General features: G+C 38.4%; 1 protein-coding gene across 2 annotated transcripts in view; it reads left to right on the top strand.

Annotated features, from left to right (window-relative positions):
• Window positions 1-20104, top strand: part of MMP17 (matrix metallopeptidase 17) — a 130598-nt gene that overhangs the window by 106717 nt on the left and 3777 nt on the right. The window contains exons 5-9 of one of the 2 annotated variants that reach the window (XM_018558351.1): window positions 1254-1430; window positions 3156-3255; window positions 6203-6285; window positions 11425-11577; window positions 16823-17080. In XM_018558351.1, the coding sequence (XP_018413853.1) occupies window positions 1254-1430; window positions 3156-3255; window positions 6203-6285; window positions 11425-11577; window positions 16823-17080 (771 nt within the window). Of the gene's footprint in view, window positions 1-1253; window positions 1431-3113; window positions 3256-6202; window positions 6286-11424; window positions 11578-16822; window positions 17081-20104 lie in introns of both variants that reach the window. The other variant, XM_018558350.1, reaches the window with a different exon arrangement.

Raw genomic sequence — 20104 nt, 5'->3', positions numbered from 1 at the left:
GCGGAGCGGTGCTGAAAGCCTATGCTGGCCGAGTGACCGGCCGACAGCCTGCTTCTGACAGCTGGGCAGAGCCAGCCGTGATCTTACGGCTTGCTCCAGCCACTTGCAGTGAGATCAGCGTCCCTGGTTACCTGCTAGCCGGGGACACTGATCTCAAAACAGCTAACTCCTGGCGCCCCAGGAGTCTCCTGCTCCCGGCCGCCAAGTAGAGAAACACTGCTGAGTCTCTATTGGGCAGAGCTAGCCGTCACTGCTAGCTCCGCACAATCGTTTGCTATTTACTTTTTTAACTTTTTCACTCTTTTTCGGCCGACCCGAAGCCACACGAAGCAAGCCGATGTACGGCTGAAATTAGCCGTACCAGCCTGAAGTGAATAGCCGAACAGTGTTCGGCTCCCTTCACTTCAGATCGGTCATTCACTCGGCTGCCTTCGGCAGCTTCGTGAATAGACCCCTATGTCTCTCACATTCTCTGTACACAGTTTCCCCCAATTTTACTGGTGTAACCAGAATACATTGGCTTGTGTTCATCTTAAGACTGCAAATTATGTAATGTAGCTAAAAAAAACAAAACAAAGGGACCTGTGGTGAGTAATTCAAAGTTTCATATTTTCAAAAGTCATATTAGCATCTGGCAGGATACTTTTACTAAATTGCTATATTCCCAGTAGATGTCACTAAGTAATATAATATAATTATTCTTAGTTCTAGTCTGGCAACGGTGGTTTGTCAAATTTAGATCCTTAACAGCTACCCAAATCTCTTTTGTATCTTTTATTTTATAGCCAAATTTGTTAACTTCTCTTACAATACCTATGCAAAATTCCAATAATCCTAAACCAAACCTACACTGCATATAATGAAAAAATGCATAAGCAGAGTTACCTTCAGTGAAAACTGTGTGTTATGAGGATCAGTGGATCCAGCGATATAGCCAACTGGATTTATATGCAGACCTTTATTTTCCTTGGGTGAGTTTAGCTTGGCCTTGCCCTCCTGCCTTCTAAGCCTTCCTAATTCTCTTTCAATGTAAAGAATGTCCTCACTGACCAATAAAAAGACTAAGGGTGCAAGGCTGGCTATTAAAGGAAAGGTTCAGATTTGCGTTCTTTATTTCTGGAGGTAACATCTAGATGTTTATGGGTTTTTTCAGTTAAATTGCAGTTTATAATGCTAGGTGATAAGTGTTAAAAGTGCAGTTTCGCTTAGAATAGTAAACTCAATCTCACTGCATGTTTTCTCTGTCTTTCCAGACGTCAATGGTATGGACCTGTTTGCGGTAGCAGTACACGAGTTTGGCCATGCAATTGGCCTTGCTCATATTTCTGATATGGAATCAATAATGAGACCTTATTATCAAGGACCAGTGGGTGACCCTCTGAAGTATAACCTACCTTATGATGACAAAGTTAGGATATGGCAACTCTATGGTAAGTCTTCTATAAATAAATATTTTGCTTGCAACGTTAAAGTGCACTAATAGCGTTAACAATGTTAAAGTGCACCAATATCATTATTATTAGTAACAGCAAACATAGAACACAAGAGAATTAATTTTTTAAAGGCACTTTATGGGTACACAACAGCCCCACTAACTAATGAGTGTCTTCCCACATCCTTTCATGTAATGACCTTTAAACTGGTCAGTGACAGACAACAAATAGTGTAGCTCCCTATTGTCCCTCATTTGGAGCAACAGTCCCTCTTATGGAACCTATCTGTACCTCTTTCCCCCTGTGTTAACCCTCTTTTTGTTCCCATGTAAAGACCTTTTTTTAAAAAAACATTACTGTTTAACTACTGAATGTGTTATAGTAAACCTAGCCTTATCCAAAATCTAAGATGATTGTATCTGTTTTTTGAAGTAGTAGATTAAAAAGCACTTGTGAGTTTAGCCAGTCATCTTTTACATGAATTCTTCATGGGCTAGGTAACTGGAGAGGTGCAGTAGAGGTGTGCCTTTTGCCTGCATACTTTGCGCTAAAAGGTATTCCTCTTTCTCACTGAAGAAAGCCAGGAAGTATAAAATAATATTAATAAAAATAATACGAGTTAAAAGAAGCTACAAAGCAAATGCCATGCTTATATAAAAAGAGTAGATAAAAAGCTGTATGCAAAAAATATAACAAAAGAGTCTGCGCTAAGTTAAAAAATTGTTGGGTGCGGCTGCAATGCCTTTCTGCTTCTGGCTTTACAAAAGTGCATTGGAATAGCACTGTATGTTTAGGCAATTTTGTTAAAGTAATGCACTTACTAATTAAGTGTAGGATATCAAAAGTCCAAAACCAAGTTTCCAGCTGATCCATTTCTTTGACTACAGCTGTCGGTCCGTTCCACTTGATGAAGGGGAGCAGCATCGTAGACTTGATATGTTGTGTGTTGTCAATGGGACTTTGTTCCTGCAAAACTAAAGTCTGATGAGTTTTACTGCTAATCCATAGTGTAATTAAATTAACCTCACTGTATCTAGATTTTCTTTTTCTATACCCTTCCCACTTTCATTCTTTCCTAGCATACACATTCAACAAAAAATTTATTTAGATTGCATTTAATTGAATTTAAAGCATTTATAACAATGGCCTATACTCATACGCGTTTAAGAAAATTATATCCTTGACATTGATTTAACTTTATTGTGTAATCTATTGTTTCATGCTAGCTACCAGATAAGACTTAGAGCAGCTTAAAAATGGAACTTGATCTAGGATTACTGAAAAACTGTTTTGTATTGAAACATATTGCTCCCTTTCATTTCAGACATTTCTGAGATGCTCCTTTAAATGAGTATATATTTATACATGAATGTTAAAAATATAAACCAAATGTATAATTGATGATTTGAGGCCCTTTTATGTTATCTTTGGGAGACTTAGATATAATAGATATTGCATCTACAAAATATATGTAAGCAACAAATATACCATTTGCCTCGATCCTAGTTCTTTTCACATCAAAGTCAGGAGCTGCTTGTAGGGTCAGATCCTTAGCTGGAAAACATTGTTCTAGAAAATCCAATTATTGTGTGAACTTATTAGTTTTTCAGTTTATGTCTGGGTGCAGTGTTTGTGAAATTAGTTTTTGAGGAAGATGCTGTGTCTTATTTTCTGTTCCAGTGTCTCACATGGCCTCTAATCCTTCACCCTCTCTCACCCCAGGAGTCCGCGAATCTGTGTCCCCCACAGCAAAGCCAGAGGTAAATGGAGATGAAGATCATCCATTTCTACCTGATCTGCCAGAGAACCGTTCTACCATCCAGTAAGAAGTCATTTGTTACAGACACATGGCTGTGTATATGTGATAAATGTCTACAGTGTTTTCATAATGTATCTCATTATAGCCATAAGTCAGAGAGCAATGTGCTAAATGCAGTGACCTATAGCAAGCCAACAAAAAGTCATTCAACCAACCTAAACTGCTGTTTTTCATTTAACTATACTAAATTAATGTTGTTTGGATGTTATGGGCTGCTATCCACAGTGCATATTGCACTTTTACTTTATTATACCTAAATAAATTATGATAAATAGTCCCAGAAAGGGTTAGGCATGACAAAAATGGGTGTTATATACCAAAACTTGGTCAAATTTCCAACTTTATATACATTTAAAATTTGTGTGACCCTCATATCTAAAAAAAAAACTGTTTTCCCTGTTGAGTCCTTGATATGCAGCAATAAAACTTGGTACGGAAAAGTTTTTGACCCTTTAAGAATCATGTTCCCATAACAGTATCATTTTTAATTAGTTTTTTTTTTTGTTCAGCTTCAGTGGCAGTGCTTTATGATGATTAGCGCAAATTATTTTAACACTTTCCTAGGAGAAACATGTTGGATACCATGGCTAACTTCTCACTCAGCAAATAACTGTTGTCTGAACCTCCATCTTCAAAAGTTTAGGTTGCTGACACAGATGTATGTAGATAAGGGTGTCTGACTTCTCTAATACTTTCCTAATATGCATACTTGTTTCAGGTTAGCGACCCAAACTATTGATGCCAGAAGGTTACCATAAGAGCCAGATAACTATCATTTTCAGAAGCAGGTCAGCAGGCCAGCCCCCATATTTCTTTAAAATGTTTATTTTAAATGCTGTTGCTGAAGCATTGAATAATTGGCTATAAAAATGAATAGGCCACGCTACAGAAAAGAATCCTATCATATGCGCACATAAAGCATATTTTCACTTTCTAGTGCATACATTATTTTTTCAAGAATGCAAACGTTCTTAAATCATAAAGATGTTAAGGTAGAACAAAATGCTGCTTTCGATATATATCACAAACTGAAAATTAAGTCATTTTTAAGGTGACACTATAGGTACATTTATGGGCCATTTTATGATATTATCATAGAAACAATTACAGCAATACAATGATTCCCGTTCCATTTTATGATACAGTAATGCAGTATGTCTGTGTATATGTACATAAATAGGATGGATGATAACTATCGTGTTATGCTCTTATAATCAAATAGATGAAAATTTTGACTGCAAGCAATACAGCAATTTCATACATCAGTTAACTATGACAATAAATCCAAATGTTGCAACTTCAGAAATATAAGGAGAGACTCTGCAATTTTGACAGCAATACCATTGGAGATACTGAAATCAGCTGGTTAGATTTTTTTTTAAGCAATGGCCTATTGACCTTTTGGATAGGTTTTAAAACAACCTTACAGTTACCTATATGCTTCTAGGAATAGGAATACATATAGGCACCCATAAACCTAAGAATCCTACTGCCCTTTACCTGTCAGAAATTTTGCAGTACTTGTGTTACAGGAAATATTACTAGGGTGCCTGCTCTTAAATGGTTGTGTTTAAAATTCGAACTGTTACCAAATACTTCTTCATTTGGGTACATTTTAAAAAAAGAAAACTAAAGATAAACTTTTTTTGGCTTTAGTCCCCTTTTGCATCAAATGAGTACATTTACTAGTATACTCCTGTGACCCAAAGTCAGCACCTAGCGGGCATATGTCAGAAAAAGATTCTGACAATATTGCCGGGATCCACCCCGCTGCCTGATTGACAGCTGGCTCTGCCTCTCTAGAGCCAGAGCCAGCTGTGCCTGTCTCCTCCCATATGTCCCTCTAATGAGCTCTGGAGAAGAATGTAAGTGCTGAGAAGAGCACATTTTACTTCTCCTTCAAATAACTAGAGATTTTTACTGATGCCTGCTTTATATATATTGTGTTATTGTTGAAACTGTTATTATGTACAGGAATCAAATGAACCCCTCTGAAGATATCATACATACTTCCTGGGTACCTGTATCTCTGGCTGAGAACCATCAACTATTTTAAAAAAACATTTCAGAGTTTAAAATTATTCTGAACACCAATCACTATGTAATCTTTAGTAGAGCCCTAAGGTAATTGCCTCTGTATGTGACACGCACGAAGTTATACAAATTGATTTATTACAGATCCTTGGGGTAATGTTTGCAGAAAATGAGAATATGTTTTCCCTTTCTCTGATATTTTCTCATAACTATGCTGAAAGTTGCCATGCCTTTGCTTCCTAAATAAAATATTTCACACCTGCACAGCAAAGAATCATTCCATGTAGAAATCCATTCCATTGTATAGAAAATTAATACAATGGTTATCATGCAATCTTTACAACATGCTTGGACATCCTTATGACAAATATTAGGGACTTTTATCACTATTCATTTGTTTTTGCCCCTACTCTAACAGAATTATCTTACTTGATCACTGGCAAAAACATAGTTAGACTCAAAGTAAAAGGAAAAAGCAAAGATGTACACACTGGTTACACAACTATAATAAGATTAGATGACAAGTAAAGATTCACACTGAAGTTGTCAGGCAAGACAGTTCAGATTATGTTTTTGTATCTCAAACACAACTCACACTTCTCATCAATTTTCCAAACATTTTCATTCTTCATGTGAATCGTTGCACGGATGATCCTTCTGTCTTTTGAGCTTATCTGCCTTCCTGGTGACTGAAATGAGATAATAAATGCAGGCACTGCACAATGCTTGCAATTGAAAATAAGTATTTACATTGTGCGGCCTCAAGCTTGGCTCTTTCTTCCATTTATGACTGAACCCACAGTGGAAAGCTGTCACAGTGGAAATACTGCAAGACTCTGAAGCAAATGTCTCTTTGGTGTCAGAAAATATTGACCATTACATAATTTAGTTATCTGTTTTTGTTCCTTTTTAATAGACCAAGAAAGGATGAGCCTGACAGATGTAACACACATTTCGATGCAGTGGCTCAGATCCGAGGAGAAGCGTTCTTTTTTAAAGGTAGGATATGTGCGTTCTTTGTTCAGTAATCACAGCTATAACATTTTACTCTTTTTTTTTTTTTTTTACAGATGTAGAAAGATAAGAATGTCTACTCATTTAGCTCTTTTCATATTTCTCTATCAGCTGGATGCCCCAGACATGGAATTTCTTCTGTAATCAGTTTATACTTGTGATTTTGTAACATATCCAGAAATTTTAGGTCATCGGTATTGCCCTTTTGCTGGTGACAGTCATATACTCTTTTTTTGTGCTATACAGTCTGAGCACTTTTACAGATCATTGTTCATTAGACAGTGGGCAGTCTACATTGGTTGCAAGGGCAGTCCATAAACCATGTCGGCTGAGCTCTAACCCCTATGAAGAATGTTTGAGTCTTCCCTCATTCATGTCATGCATTTTAGTTCAGGAGACCTTTCATGGCTGTTACAACACATAGAAAATGAGCATATATGAGACTTAAGTACCTTTTGTATTTAACAGATAATGTATCATTTCCAAATCATACATTTTTAAATATGATGCATTACAATATCAAAATGAATGATCAAAAAAACAACTAAAACAGATTCCTGCAGTACAGTCAGTCAAAACTTACTGTGTTCATCTTGGAACAGAAAGCGCCCCGTAACTGGAGGTATTTAAAAATGATCTCAATAATTGAGAAATTACAATATATTTTGGTGTGCAATTGGATTGGCAGTCTTACATTTAATCTGCTTCACATACCTGAGCACAGAACACTATCTGACCATTCTATTTGAATCCTTGCGAATGATGAGTGTATTACAGTACTGCTTTTATGCATGCACCTCCATCTTTCTCCTGAAGAAATCCACAAAACGCATTCAGAACCCAGAACAACTTTAACCCTTTCACTGCCAGGCCCTGCACTTTTAACCTCAGCTGGCCAGACCATTTTTGCAATTTGTACCTTTTTTAATTTTCAACTGCAGGCTTCAGATAAATGATCCGTAGTACATGATATGTAGCCCTGTACCCCCTTTTCCACTTACAGAGCTAGGTTATTTTTCTTTTAAATAAATATTAATGTATTTTAATGGTATCTATCTACCAGTAGCTGCCTCATTTCCCACCCTCGGCTTATATTCGGGTCAATACTTTTTCCCAGTTTTTTTGGCTAAAATTAGGTACCTCGAGTATATACGGTAATTGTATTATGAGGAGATGGCATTATAGTCACTGGTTCAAATTTTGCTTTGAGCCACTAAGCTACAACCTTAACTGGGTCGCAAACATTGTGGGCCATGATAAACCAGGAACATCTCTATACTTACAAATAGAAAATGGAGGGAACAAATGCAGATATAGCAACAATGATGTTATTATACTGCACAAAAGTTATCTCTATCACTAGTTTAGAATCCTAAAAAACTGTGATACATGAATCCTAACGTTTTGGTGAGAAAGGTGGACATCTTTTAAAGTATTAGCGCAAAAGACACAAGCCTGCCAAACTCCTGGTTATGTGGTCCATAAATAAAAATAAATAGATAGAATAGAAATAAAACATAAACAACTATTGGTGAAACCTACAAGTCCTTAATTTTTCTTGATGATGATGAATTCATAATATAACAGTTATATATAACAGTTATATTAACAGAATAACAGTTTTGGCAGTTAAATAGAACAGGTACTGTCAATGAAGGGCAAAAATACTAGACACACAAAGTATCCCCAAGATCTAGCAAGAGTTGTACATGTAGGCATAGAACCTCTAGGCCCAAGCTTTAATTTCACAGAGCTTACATCTTCAAAAATTACTTTGAAATGAGAGGTAGTGCCCTGCTCCTGGTGAGATATTTTCCTGACTGTCATGTAAGGGGGGCTTTAAGGGTTTCCCTACATGGTGCAATTCTGCCCCAATCCAAAGCTTAGTGTGACAGCTGGTGAATGGTTAGGTCGTGAAGGGGTTCCAAACATTGGAATTGCTTGTTATAGGAAACAAAGCATTCTTAGCTATTAAACCACTCAGCCAAGTCACAAAGTAATGTTACGCTGGGTCTAAGTTGGTTTAAAGATGGTCAGATGTCTTACCGCTCTAATTTCTGGTAAGATGTCTCAGCATTACCATCAAAAGGTGGAACCTATGTATACTTAATAACCTTTCCCTTTATTAGGATATGCATGGCTAGTCTCCTGTGTAGAAAAAAAACCTTGTGTATCAGCTTCAATTTTCTCTTTGTAAGCTGAAGCAAACAGAGCCTAACCTTCTGTTTCTTCTTGCGCTACTTCATAAAGTAACTGAAGGTAAATTATTGCAACAGTGTAATTCACTGGAAAAGTAGGTTCCTGGGCACCATTAAACCATCTTGGGATTTGTGGCATAGAAGAGTCACTGAATTGGAGACAATATTTCTAGCTCTACAAAATTCCCAAATGAGTAAGTTACTTTTAGGCCATCTGTTCCTTATGTATGCAAGTTCTCCTTATCTGAGCTGTAACATACTGCAAATTGCCTCGTAAACGTTCTTTTTTTCCCTGAGATTTGTCGTAAGCTCCGTTATAGGGAGTCACTAGGAATTTTCATATTCTGGACAGGAGAGTATTGTATTTTAAAAGACATACTGTAAGTTGTATTTCCATTTTCACAACCATTGATCAGCCATACATAACCTAATGAAACTCTAGGATATCACAAAACATATAAGATGTTTCTAGTGCAACATTTGTATTAATTTCCAGAGCTCATATTGTATGTAGAATAAAGGAAGGTATCATATCACCTAAAATGATTTAAAGGAGAACTATGGGGTCGGTGTTTTTCCCCATAGTTCTCCTTAGGGTAACAGGAGGGCACAAACTAGCGTCCTCCCGTTACCCTAAGCTCAGTATACCGCGAGCTACAGCTCGCGGTATACTGAGACGCTGCAGCCGAAGCGGATCATCGCCACTAACGAAAATTCGTATTTCGTACGAATCCGAATTGAGTTCAGTTACGAATTACGAAAATACGAAATAACGGATATTCCGGAACGAAACAGAACAAATTTTTTTACGGCGCACAAGTTTACAGCTTACCAATCCTTAGATGTGGTGACCACCCAGTGATTCTGGCAGTAACACACTTAACACACTAGGACAATAACACTCACCCACCCTTCTGCATCAGTAGAACAGAAACAAGATAGGACCCTCTCCTTTTCTCTGTAACATAGAGGGATATGGTGCTGTAATCCTAAATTCAATAGCAATAACTGAGAACACAATAACTAATAACACTCAGCACAGGGATCTTGGGAAGTTAACAGAGTAAAAATTTGCCCATAGCGTGGCTTATATGGACTTCTAAAATGTGTGTGGATGCAAACAAATTACTCTGGCTGTCTGGTTTAGGACAAAACAAATATGCAGTTAGAAGCTTCAGAAAAGGAGTATAGTACAGTCTGTGTATATGTATATAAATAGGATGGATGGTAACTATCGTGTTATGCTTTTAAAATAAAATAGATTAAAATTTTGGCTGCAAGCAATACAGCAATTTCATACATCAGTTAACTATGACAATAAATCCAAATGTTGCAACTTCAGAAATATAAGGAGAGACTCTGCAATTTTGGACCAGGATATAAGACCAGGACACATATGTCCAGGTCTTATATCCCCCTCACATTTTTAGTTTAGAGACTTCCAGCCCACTTGTAGGGAAGGTAAACTTCTATAAGTGGCTTCACCATGGTATAAAATATTTACAAAATCCAGCAGGAGAGTGCAACTTCTTTGTAATGGCTTCTAGCAAGTAGGGCTTTGTTTGGATATGTAGTAACAATGACTTTTAAGGTACACACTCAAATACAGTCTTATCTATAAAAGTACAACACAGCATATTCCGAAAAGTGTCTAAGGTTTGAAGGATGAGATTAATTAAACAGAGGAGTCTCTGTTAAGGCACTATTGGAGTATATAAAACATCAATAAATATTTCACAACATAATACATCAATGTATAGTTCACTCCTTAAAGTTTATTGTCTTACATAAAAGTATTTTGAAGTTAGCCTCACCTTACAACAATTGGGTCTCTAAGCTATTAATTCATGTCTTAGAGTACTGATATAAATAAAAATGGGGCTGTAATGCACAGGTACAGCCAGACTTGTGGCACTGGAGTTAAATGTCCATTGGATCGAGGTAAATATGCATCTGTGGAAAGAGATGGTGGGTTAGAATAGGTTAGGGAAAGGGACAAAAAGGATAAGTGCACTTCGTTTTAAAGTCCAGTTATCCTTTTAAGCTCAACTCCAGCCAAACTTTAATTTGTTTGGTACAGAATGGGGAAAGGTTAGAACTTCTTTGGGGATATTTTCTTTATTCTTTATTTAGAAACATGAGAAGTAGGTAAAAGAGTTCAAAATAATACATAGAGCAAAAATATACAAGAGGTCACAAAGAACATCAATAAAGGGACTTACACAACTAAAATTCCAGGAAGGAAGGGGAGCAAATAGACAGTTCAGTACCACAAGGATCCCCAACCCCTACCGCTGCACCCAATATCCTGTCTCGATCACCAGTGCAAAATAGCAACCTCTGTCATGAAGAGGAAAAACTATTACACTGCAGAAGGGGAATAACCAACACCCTCCTGGGGATTTTTGTCTTCTGACACCAAGATAGAAAATAAGCAGATTCTTCAACAGGGGGGCACAGACAAATAAATAAACATTTTTACAAAATAAAGTAGGTAATTGTCAAAGCTCTATTTGGTTATTACTTTATTTGTGCCCATTTGGAAGACCTCCACACTTCATATTTGGTCACCAGGGTTTTCTTTATAACACAGTAGAACATGAAGCCCTAACAATCCATTTTTATGCAGCCATAAACACTTTTGTTCAGTCACAATGATAACCACAAACCTGACTTGACAGAATTGCCAGTTAGTATATTTTTGGTTTTTATACCTTATAAATAGATATTTATTTACGGTTAGATACTAGCACCCCAATTCCAACCTGACATCCTCTGGTATACATGCTGCCTATACCTTATTAAATTTCTGCAAGTTGCATTATTCATCTAGGAGTTACATGACAACTATTTCCTGCATGACTACCAGCCAATATTGCAGATATGATTACTAGTTTGTACATAAAATTTGCCTTTTGCTTTTTAGGGAAGTATTTCTGGAGACTTACGCGAAATAAGCATTTGGTCTCCCTCCAACCTGCTCAGATCCATCGTTTCTGGAGAGGGCTTCCTCTGAACATGGATAGCGTAGATGCAATATACGAGCGGACCACAGACCATAAAATTGTCTTCTTCAAGGGTAAGTGTAATAATATATTCCCTTTCACACATGATAAATGTTTTTATTGTTTGTTTTTCAATTACAGAAAGTACAGAAGGAAACAAAGAAAAAAAGTACAACACATCCAGAATTATAAGTGCACATCTTGGTCTATTGTCTACATTCAGAGAAAACACCTCTCACATTTCCCAAATTCTATGAAATCTGATAAACTTATCTTGCATGTCAACCTATAGCTTAGTCACGTACTAAAGTGTTTCATCCAATGGGAACAGAAAGTATTGCAGTGAGATTCCATTTTATTGCAGTCAGCAAAAGCATAGAACACATTAATGAGCACTACAAATGCCTGTTGTCATGTTTTTCAGGGAAAGCATGTCTGGGGATCTCATGCATTATAACATGTTTTTTAGTAAGTAAGTTGTGTAACCTAGTAGCAGAATGGGATGTATCATATGGGTACTACATCTTAACCAGTTTGTCTCAAGGGGGCATAACCGTGTCTAATAAGTCCTCAGCACCTCATACCATTCTTCTTTCAGCAGGGAGAGATGTCATGCTGTTATCATGATTTAGCTCTAACATCGGGGATCTCTTGTGTGTTCATTAGTAGGGCATTCAATTTGGAGGTTATTTTTATAAGCTTTTTCTGAAGTGGTTCTAAGAAAGATGCTTCTTCTCAGTTTAAATTGCCTTCATGCTTCATGTTGGAGAAATTGCACCTTGTTTGAATATCACATATTTATCTCCTAATTGCAGATAATATTGGAAGGAAGAACCATCATAATGTATATGCTTTATATCAAGCATATATCTGTGTGTAGCAAGTCACCAACTTTTGCTTGGGTACCAAACATGGGTTTTGTCCAAATTTGGTGACATTTGATTGTGACACATGGGTGCCTGAAGTGTAATTAATGTTTGCAATGCTTCCAGTGTATAGTGAAAATAACTAGGGATGTCCCGATACTGGGCATTTTCACGAGTACTTGTACTCGTGAAAATGCCCCGATTCTTAAGGCCGATACCGGCCTTTAAATTTTTTAAGACGTTCGGCTGCCTAAATTCCTGCGCTTGCTGGGGATTTCAAGCAGCCTGCTGGGGACCTGAGACAGCTGTCTTTGACAGTGCCTGTCTGGCCCCAAATCTCCTCCTCCTCTTTCCTGGGGCCCCCAGAGACCGGCACAGCACCGGACAGCCCTGGAGCCCTGCACCCTCCTGCAGAGACCAGCAGAGCACCGGGCTGATTTATTATGTGACTGGGCTGATTTATTATGTGGCTGTGCTAGCTGCCTTATCTCTCACGGAGGGGGAAGGGAACAGAGGAAGACAAGCTCGGGCTGTCTATTGTGCCTTGAGATCTCCTGAGCAATCATGCTGTAAAAATACGGGGATAGCTGTGGACAGGACTTACTCCGACCCAGATAGGCATCAGTGGACCAAGGTAAGACGGGCCAGTTCTATGGATCAGATTGGGGAATCCAACCTGTAGATCCGCAGCCGATGTGACACAAGTCCCAGCATGGACCCTGCAGTCTGTAAATGCTGAGACTTGGAGTTCTACAACTGCATGTTATCTAAAATTGGAAATTGGAAATTTGGGATGAATCTTGCATTAGCACCCCTCCCTATGATGAGTTGGAATTAAGACAATGCTATTGTTATTTCAAATGGGTTTTGTGCTGATTGGATGCCATGTACAGAGTATGTGACATGTTTAATGTATGGAAAGTTGCCAGTGTTTTCCTGTATGTGCTCTGGATAGAGATGCCTGTAGACTCCAGTGTAGATCTGATCCATGTGTTTATGATACTTGGCGAGTCCATACAGGTCAGTGTGACAGATCTCTAGCATGGCCTCTCTGTACACTGTCATGTGTGTTCCTCAGTGTATACACTGCATTCTGATCATACTTGCAAATGGAAACCTTAACTATGCTATTAATACAGTCTTAATGACTCACCCAGCAAGTTTAAATGACAGTAATAATTAAACTTACCATGCAGTTAATATGACATGTCAGCTTAGCCTTAACTGGAGCCAATGTCACCATCATCTTATCATGCAGGTTATCACATTATAATAGGGAACGTCCAACTATTAACGTCCAACTGTCCCAATACCAATACTAGTACCTAAAATCATCAGTCTGTATTGGTTTTTTTTTAAATTTCACATGTCCGTTTAAGAAAAAGTATCGGTAATTGGTATTGACAAGTACATGAGGCACAGTACTTGTACTTGTACTTGGTCTTGAAAAAGTGGTATCGGGACATCCCTAAAAATAACATTAAAAATGCAAGACAAAATATAAATGAAATCATCATCTGTTTATCTAAATATGATATGTGTTGTATACATGCAAATATAAAACACCACACTAAAGAGACCCTGTCACCAGTCTATTATTTTAACAACAATCTTCCCTAGGGACCGAATATGTCAGTTTTACATATATTGGATGTCTAACAAATAATATGTTTGAAACACTGGCTGTGTAACAAGATATCTGGTTGATGTTGTGGCTATCTGGGCATATGCCTTTTTAAGCTGTAATGGCGGTATTGTATACTATCAATAATCGAATATATACTTTTATCCTATTTATTTATGTACAATACATTTTGCTAAAATGTATCCATGCATTGGTCTCATAACTCTCTTTAAATCCCTATTTTGTTTGTGTTAATTTCGTATGTTACTTTATTGGGGTGAGAGGTGATTTTGGGAAGCCATTGTCGAGGCCATTCACAAAAGTTTTTTCTGTTCTAGAATAGGAAATGGTTAGACCTTCGGTATACACCCTTGTGGAAAAATGCCAATGAAATAAGAGGAAATCTCACCAAAGTGAGGAGAGATCTAACCTTTGACAGTTGTCACCATAAGCATTTTTGCCACTGTGAAATGTTGCCTTACCTCCTCCAAAGGTTACAGCTTTTTTAATCAGCTTTTTCATTCAGTTTCTTTCTGGATGACAAATGTCATCAGAACAGGAAAGTAAAGTAATCCAGGATTGAAAAAAATTAATCCTTGCATTTGGACTACCCCCACACTGCAAGGGTTAAGTCCGTGTTTTGTCTAGGGGCGAAAATAAAGAAGAAATACTCATCCGATCCATGGTCCCACCTGACTGCTAAACTGGTCCCCATAGCCTCTTCTCCCCCGGGCTCCAGCGGTCTAAGGACCTGTGACGTCAACAAGTCTAATGCAGGTCCATTACATGCAAGTACACTGAGGGACATACCACAACCAGAGCGGAGGAGAAGGACCGATGACCAAGGATCGGGCGAGTATTTCATCTTTATTTTCACCCCTATACCAAAACAAGCACCTCACCCTTGCAGTGTGGGTGTAGCTCCACTACAAGGGTTAATTTCTAAAAATCCTGTTCTTCTTCAAGGCAAATCTCCCCAGTGGGGACACAGGTATCATTAAAACCAAACAGGGATTGTAATACTAGTCATACACATTTCATTTTCTTTCAGTCAGCTTGCAGGCTAAAGGGGAGAAAATCAATAGATTCCATCAAATACGTTATACAGCGTGGATGGAGGAATTTCCACTGCCGGCTATTGTATGCACACAGCTGCAGCAAAGCTCAGTCGATTTTGAAATAGAATTTTGTGGTGCTGACAGGGCTACCTACAGCTTCAATTTCGGCCAATTCAGCAGGAAGTCTGAATTCAAGCCATGTATGGCCAACAAATCTTTCTCTAGTCTTTAACTACTTGCTTTCTGGAGCAATTTCATAATTTATGCACATATAAAATCTGAATTTATGGCTAGAAAACAGTTTAAAACTGTTGGAAATGCAATAGCATATACTGATATACTTGTGTCATTTGTATTTTGAGCTGTAGATGGCAGTGTAATGCAATGTTAGTCTCTATGTGCATGCTTCATCTATAATACACAGAAAGTTGTTATTTCTCTAAATGTTTTTTTCATAATGCTGTAATCATACATGTATACAATGTTTTTCTAAGCAAGTAAAACTTAATTCAGCATTCCTCAAGATCTCAGTGCTTTATCTAAACACATAACCAACAGGTTATGGGCCCAGGCACTAAACAGAACACTGCAAGTCAACATAAGCCGCATCCAAGCTACTGAAAGATGGCAAGCAGTTCAGATAGGAAGTTTGCATTAACAAAGCTCAACAATGCCAACTACCAGCTATGGAAGTTCAAGCTTGAAATGTTGCTAAGCAAAGACAACTATGCTGTTGAGAAGGGCTGTTGGAAATACAACAGAATATACTGATATACTTATACTTTGAGCTGTAGATGGCAGAGTATTGCAATGTTAGTCTCTATGTGCATGCTTATCTATGATACACAGGAAGTTGTTGTTTTTTCTCTATATGTTTTCCTCATAATGTTGTATGCATACATGTAATGTTCTTCTAAGCAAGTAAAACCTAATTCAGCATTCCTCAAGATCTCAGTGCTTCATCTAAACACATAACCAACAAAAAAAACCCCAAACAATTATATATTTTCTGAAAGCAGAGACCCTATAGAATAAAAAAATGGTAGTTATCATTTTTTATGTTGCACGATATTTGCGCAAATGTTTATCAAACCAGTATTTGTAGGATAAAATACACTAAAATAAATGTAGTGCACAGAAACTGAATATAATACTCACTTTTTTTGAGATGGGGACATGTTGGGTAAATAGATACCAAACACATCAAGCCTTAAATTTGCGAGCGCCCGTGAAATTGCAAAAAAAAAACTACCATACTCAAAATATGTAACAGATCTGCTTCATCAGCTTCTTCTCTGGCTAGAGCAGCCGGAGAAATTAAACACTGAAACCGGAGGTGATGTAAAACACGTCACTTCTGCTTTCAGTAATCAGAGGAGCAATCAGCTGCTGGAAGCGTGGACAGTGAACAGACCTGTCGTGCCATTCCAGGGCGGCAGAGGGGGGGGGGAGCCGATACCGTACAGCTCTGTTGCTGCCAGATTGCTTGTATGTGATCAGCCATCGCCGGCTTTTTAAAACTGCACCAAGATGCAGCAGCCGTGATCTTGGTATAACTGCTTCAGGATGTATTTACATGCGGCGGTCCTGTAGAAGTTAATTTACATAATGGATGGTGGGCTATACGTTCATCTACAATACATAATCCTTACAATCTGTATATTTACAAAGCACCTCAATGTTTCCTCCAACGTTGTTATAGAATTGTTTTATGGACTAAATCTCAATTAATTTAAAACCGTTTTCCACTCTCTCTACCCCTCTGTTTTAGGTGACCGTTATTGGGTGTTCAAAGACAATAATGTGGAAGAAGGATATCCCCGGCCCATCACAGACTTTGGATTGCCCCCAGGGGGTGTGGATGCTGCCTTCTCTTGGTCTCACAATGATAAAACATATTTGTTTAAAGAAAATCTTTTCTGGTGTTTCAATGAGCGTGAGCATAGAATGGATGATGGCTATCCGATGGAGACTACTCTCTGGAAGGGGATCCCCACTGCTATGGATGATGCTATGGCTTGGTCAGATGGTGAGTGCATAGTTATATACAGTAGATCTGCCATAATAACACAATAATGTTTGCTTAACCACTTGCTGACCGGGGTGTTTACACCCCCTTCCTGTCCAGGCCGTTTTTCAGTATTCAGCGCTGCGGTACTTTGACTGACATTTATGCCGTCATGCAACGCTGTACTGAAATGAATTTTATACCATTTTTTGGGGACAGATAGAGCTTTCTTTTGGTGGTATTTAATCACCACTGCGGGTTTTATTTTTTACTATATAATGAAAAAAGTACCGAAAATTGCTAAAAAACTGTTTTCCCTACGTTATGTTATAAAACAATTATTATTACCCACATTTTTGCAAAATATAAAAGACGGGGTCACATCGGGTAAATAGACACCAAACACTTTTTTTTTTCACTTAACGTTATTGCTATCACATAGGGGACTAAGGGGTCTTTAAGACCCCTAATGTCACCTAGGGAACCCCAGAGAAGCTGATGAAGCAAACACCTGCTTCACCACCTTCTCTCCGGTTTCTGTACCGGGAAGTGACAGAGGAATGCGGAAGTGATGTAATACATATCACTTCCTGCATTCCATAGAGGAGGAGGAGATCAAACGGAGATCATGTACTGAGCTCCGTTTGATCTCCGGCCGCAAAGCTGCTGTGCTGGTCCCGGGCTCACACCGGGCACAGCGGATGCTTATTACAAGCAATCGGGCATCTCCACAGACGCCCGAACGCTTGTACGTAAACAGCCACTGCTAGCTGTTTACAGTGTGCCGGGCACGAGCGGGGCGGGATGGGACGTTTAAAAACGCCTACCCGCATTCAAGAAGCCGCTGTCCGGCCGTTTAATTACAACGGCCGGGCAGCAGGTGGTTAAAGAACTATGAGGTGAGTGATTTCCACTCCTCCTCATAGTTAGAGCCAACCTGTGACAAAGAAGCTATCACAGGTCGGCTCTATCAATAGGGAAGTGAGCAGAAACATACAGTACATAGCCCGCTATATACTGAGCTTTGGGTCACAGAAGGAGGTTAGTATATGTCTTCCTTTGACCCTAAAGAGAACTATGGGGAAAAACACTTACCCCATAGTTCTCCTTTAAGCTAAAGCTCCTTTTCCACCACTTCTGGTGTCTATTTTCTCAATAGACACAAATATATTTTTAAGTATTACAAAAATCTATTCAACAACCTATACACTGTTTCTAACATTTGTATTAAAAACATAGGTTTTTTATGCATACATTTGTTAATTCCTGAAGCCACACTGCCACACCAAGACATCTCATCCATCCATCATCATGCGACAATGCACGAAAAGAGGATTTCCATTTTTTTTTTCTATGCAGCACGTTCCCACCTGTACAGTGAGACTTTGGGAAAAGATGCATGTGCTTCTTTTGGTGCTACATAGTGTGTTGTGGGCCGAAAAGACTTCAATGGAAACACATGAAAACCACACGTACATGCATTTAGCGTATTTTGGGTATATTTTTGTGTATACCAGTCACCTCCTCCTAGCAACATCTAATACGGCTGGTAAGGGCAAGGAAAATGCTGTATGATCCCTGTGACCACAATTACAAGGATTGCTGAATGCGTTGGAGGGTCTCATAGGACATTGCCTGTGATATGTATGCTAACTAGGACAGAGAAAAAATGTGATAGATGACATGACTCAGAATTGCTCAGAAAGCACAACTACACAGCACAACAACAAAAAAGCAGGAAGCAGATACAAGGAAAACGATGCCTACTGGAGGTGCATTAATACGCTTATACATTTGCTACAATATGCAGAAGCAAACATGTAAACGAAGACAAAACGCTAATGTGATCACCAAAACTGGGACATACAGGGAAATGGTTACATTGAGAAAGGGCCTACCTTGGAGGTAGAAGCAGTTTATAGCTCGGTGTTCTGTTCAGGTTGGCTGGAGTGGATGCAGGGAATTTTTTTTTTATTTTCAGTGAACTGCTCAAAACATGCACCTTTTTTGCTAGGTATAAATGGATCTGGGCAGCTTCAATTTTCTGACCTGTCTATTTTTTTTCTAACACACATATACCTACTATATATTTGTAGTAGATGTAGTAGCAGTAGATAGTGGTGTTGATGAATCTGACAATATTGTGCACCAGACAGGTCAATAAAGGGCCATAGAAGGCAAGATGGTTAATGTCTTCAGCAGTGGGATTGAAGAGGAAAAGCAAGGAGATATTAAACCTTCCTTCACCCTCTACATCGGTTTGACATGACACCGCGTTAGAAGTCAAACTTCTTGCAGCATCTACTGCTCCTTGCTAATCCTAGCATCCTAGAAGACATTTTATTGGCATTTCCTCTTGCAAAACCTAGATTGTGACTGGAGAGTGGCAATGTTGCTGGCATGGGTGGAAAAAGAATGAGAATCCCCTGGATTCAGGGCAAGATGTAATTGGTCTTTAGAGTTATTGCCGCCAAGCTGTGACAGTCTTTACTGGGAGAATATGGAGGCTGCAAATGCTGATCAATCCTGAAAGTTAAAATTGCCTGGATGTCATGCTGAGCAATTCAGCCTTAACCAGTTGACATCCGCGGTGTTAAACCCCCTTCCAATCCAGGCCATTTTTCAGTATTCAGCACTGCGGTACTTTAACTGACATTTATTACGTCATGCAACGCTGTACTGAAATGAATTTTATACCCTTTTTTGGGGACAGAGAGAGCTTTCTTTTGGTGGTATTTATTCACCACTGGGGTTTTTATTTTTTACTATATTAAGGAAAAATTACCGAAATTTTTAAAAAAAACAGTTTCCCCTATATTAAATGATAAAACATTTATTATTACCCAATTTTTTCGTAAAATATAAAAGACGGGGTCACGTCAGGTAAAAAGACACCAAACATGTCAAGCCTTAAAATTGTGTCCGCGTGCGAAACCTCAAAAAACGATAATACCCAAAATTGGCCATAGGCGACGCTTTAAAAGCTGTTACCGCTCATCAGTTTAGTGTTATCAGTGATTGATGGCCCTAAAATGATTGCTCTCA

The sequence above is a fragment of the Nanorana parkeri genome, unplaced genomic scaffold (genome assembly GCF_000935625.1).
Source record: "Nanorana parkeri isolate BGI_ZX_2015 unplaced genomic scaffold, ASM93562v1 scaffold334, whole genome shotgun sequence".
NCBI lineage: Eukaryota > Metazoa > Chordata > Amphibia > Anura > Dicroglossidae > Nanorana > Nanorana parkeri.
Note: the sequence above shows the minus strand (reverse complement) of the source record. Positions and strands in the feature narration are given on the sequence as shown.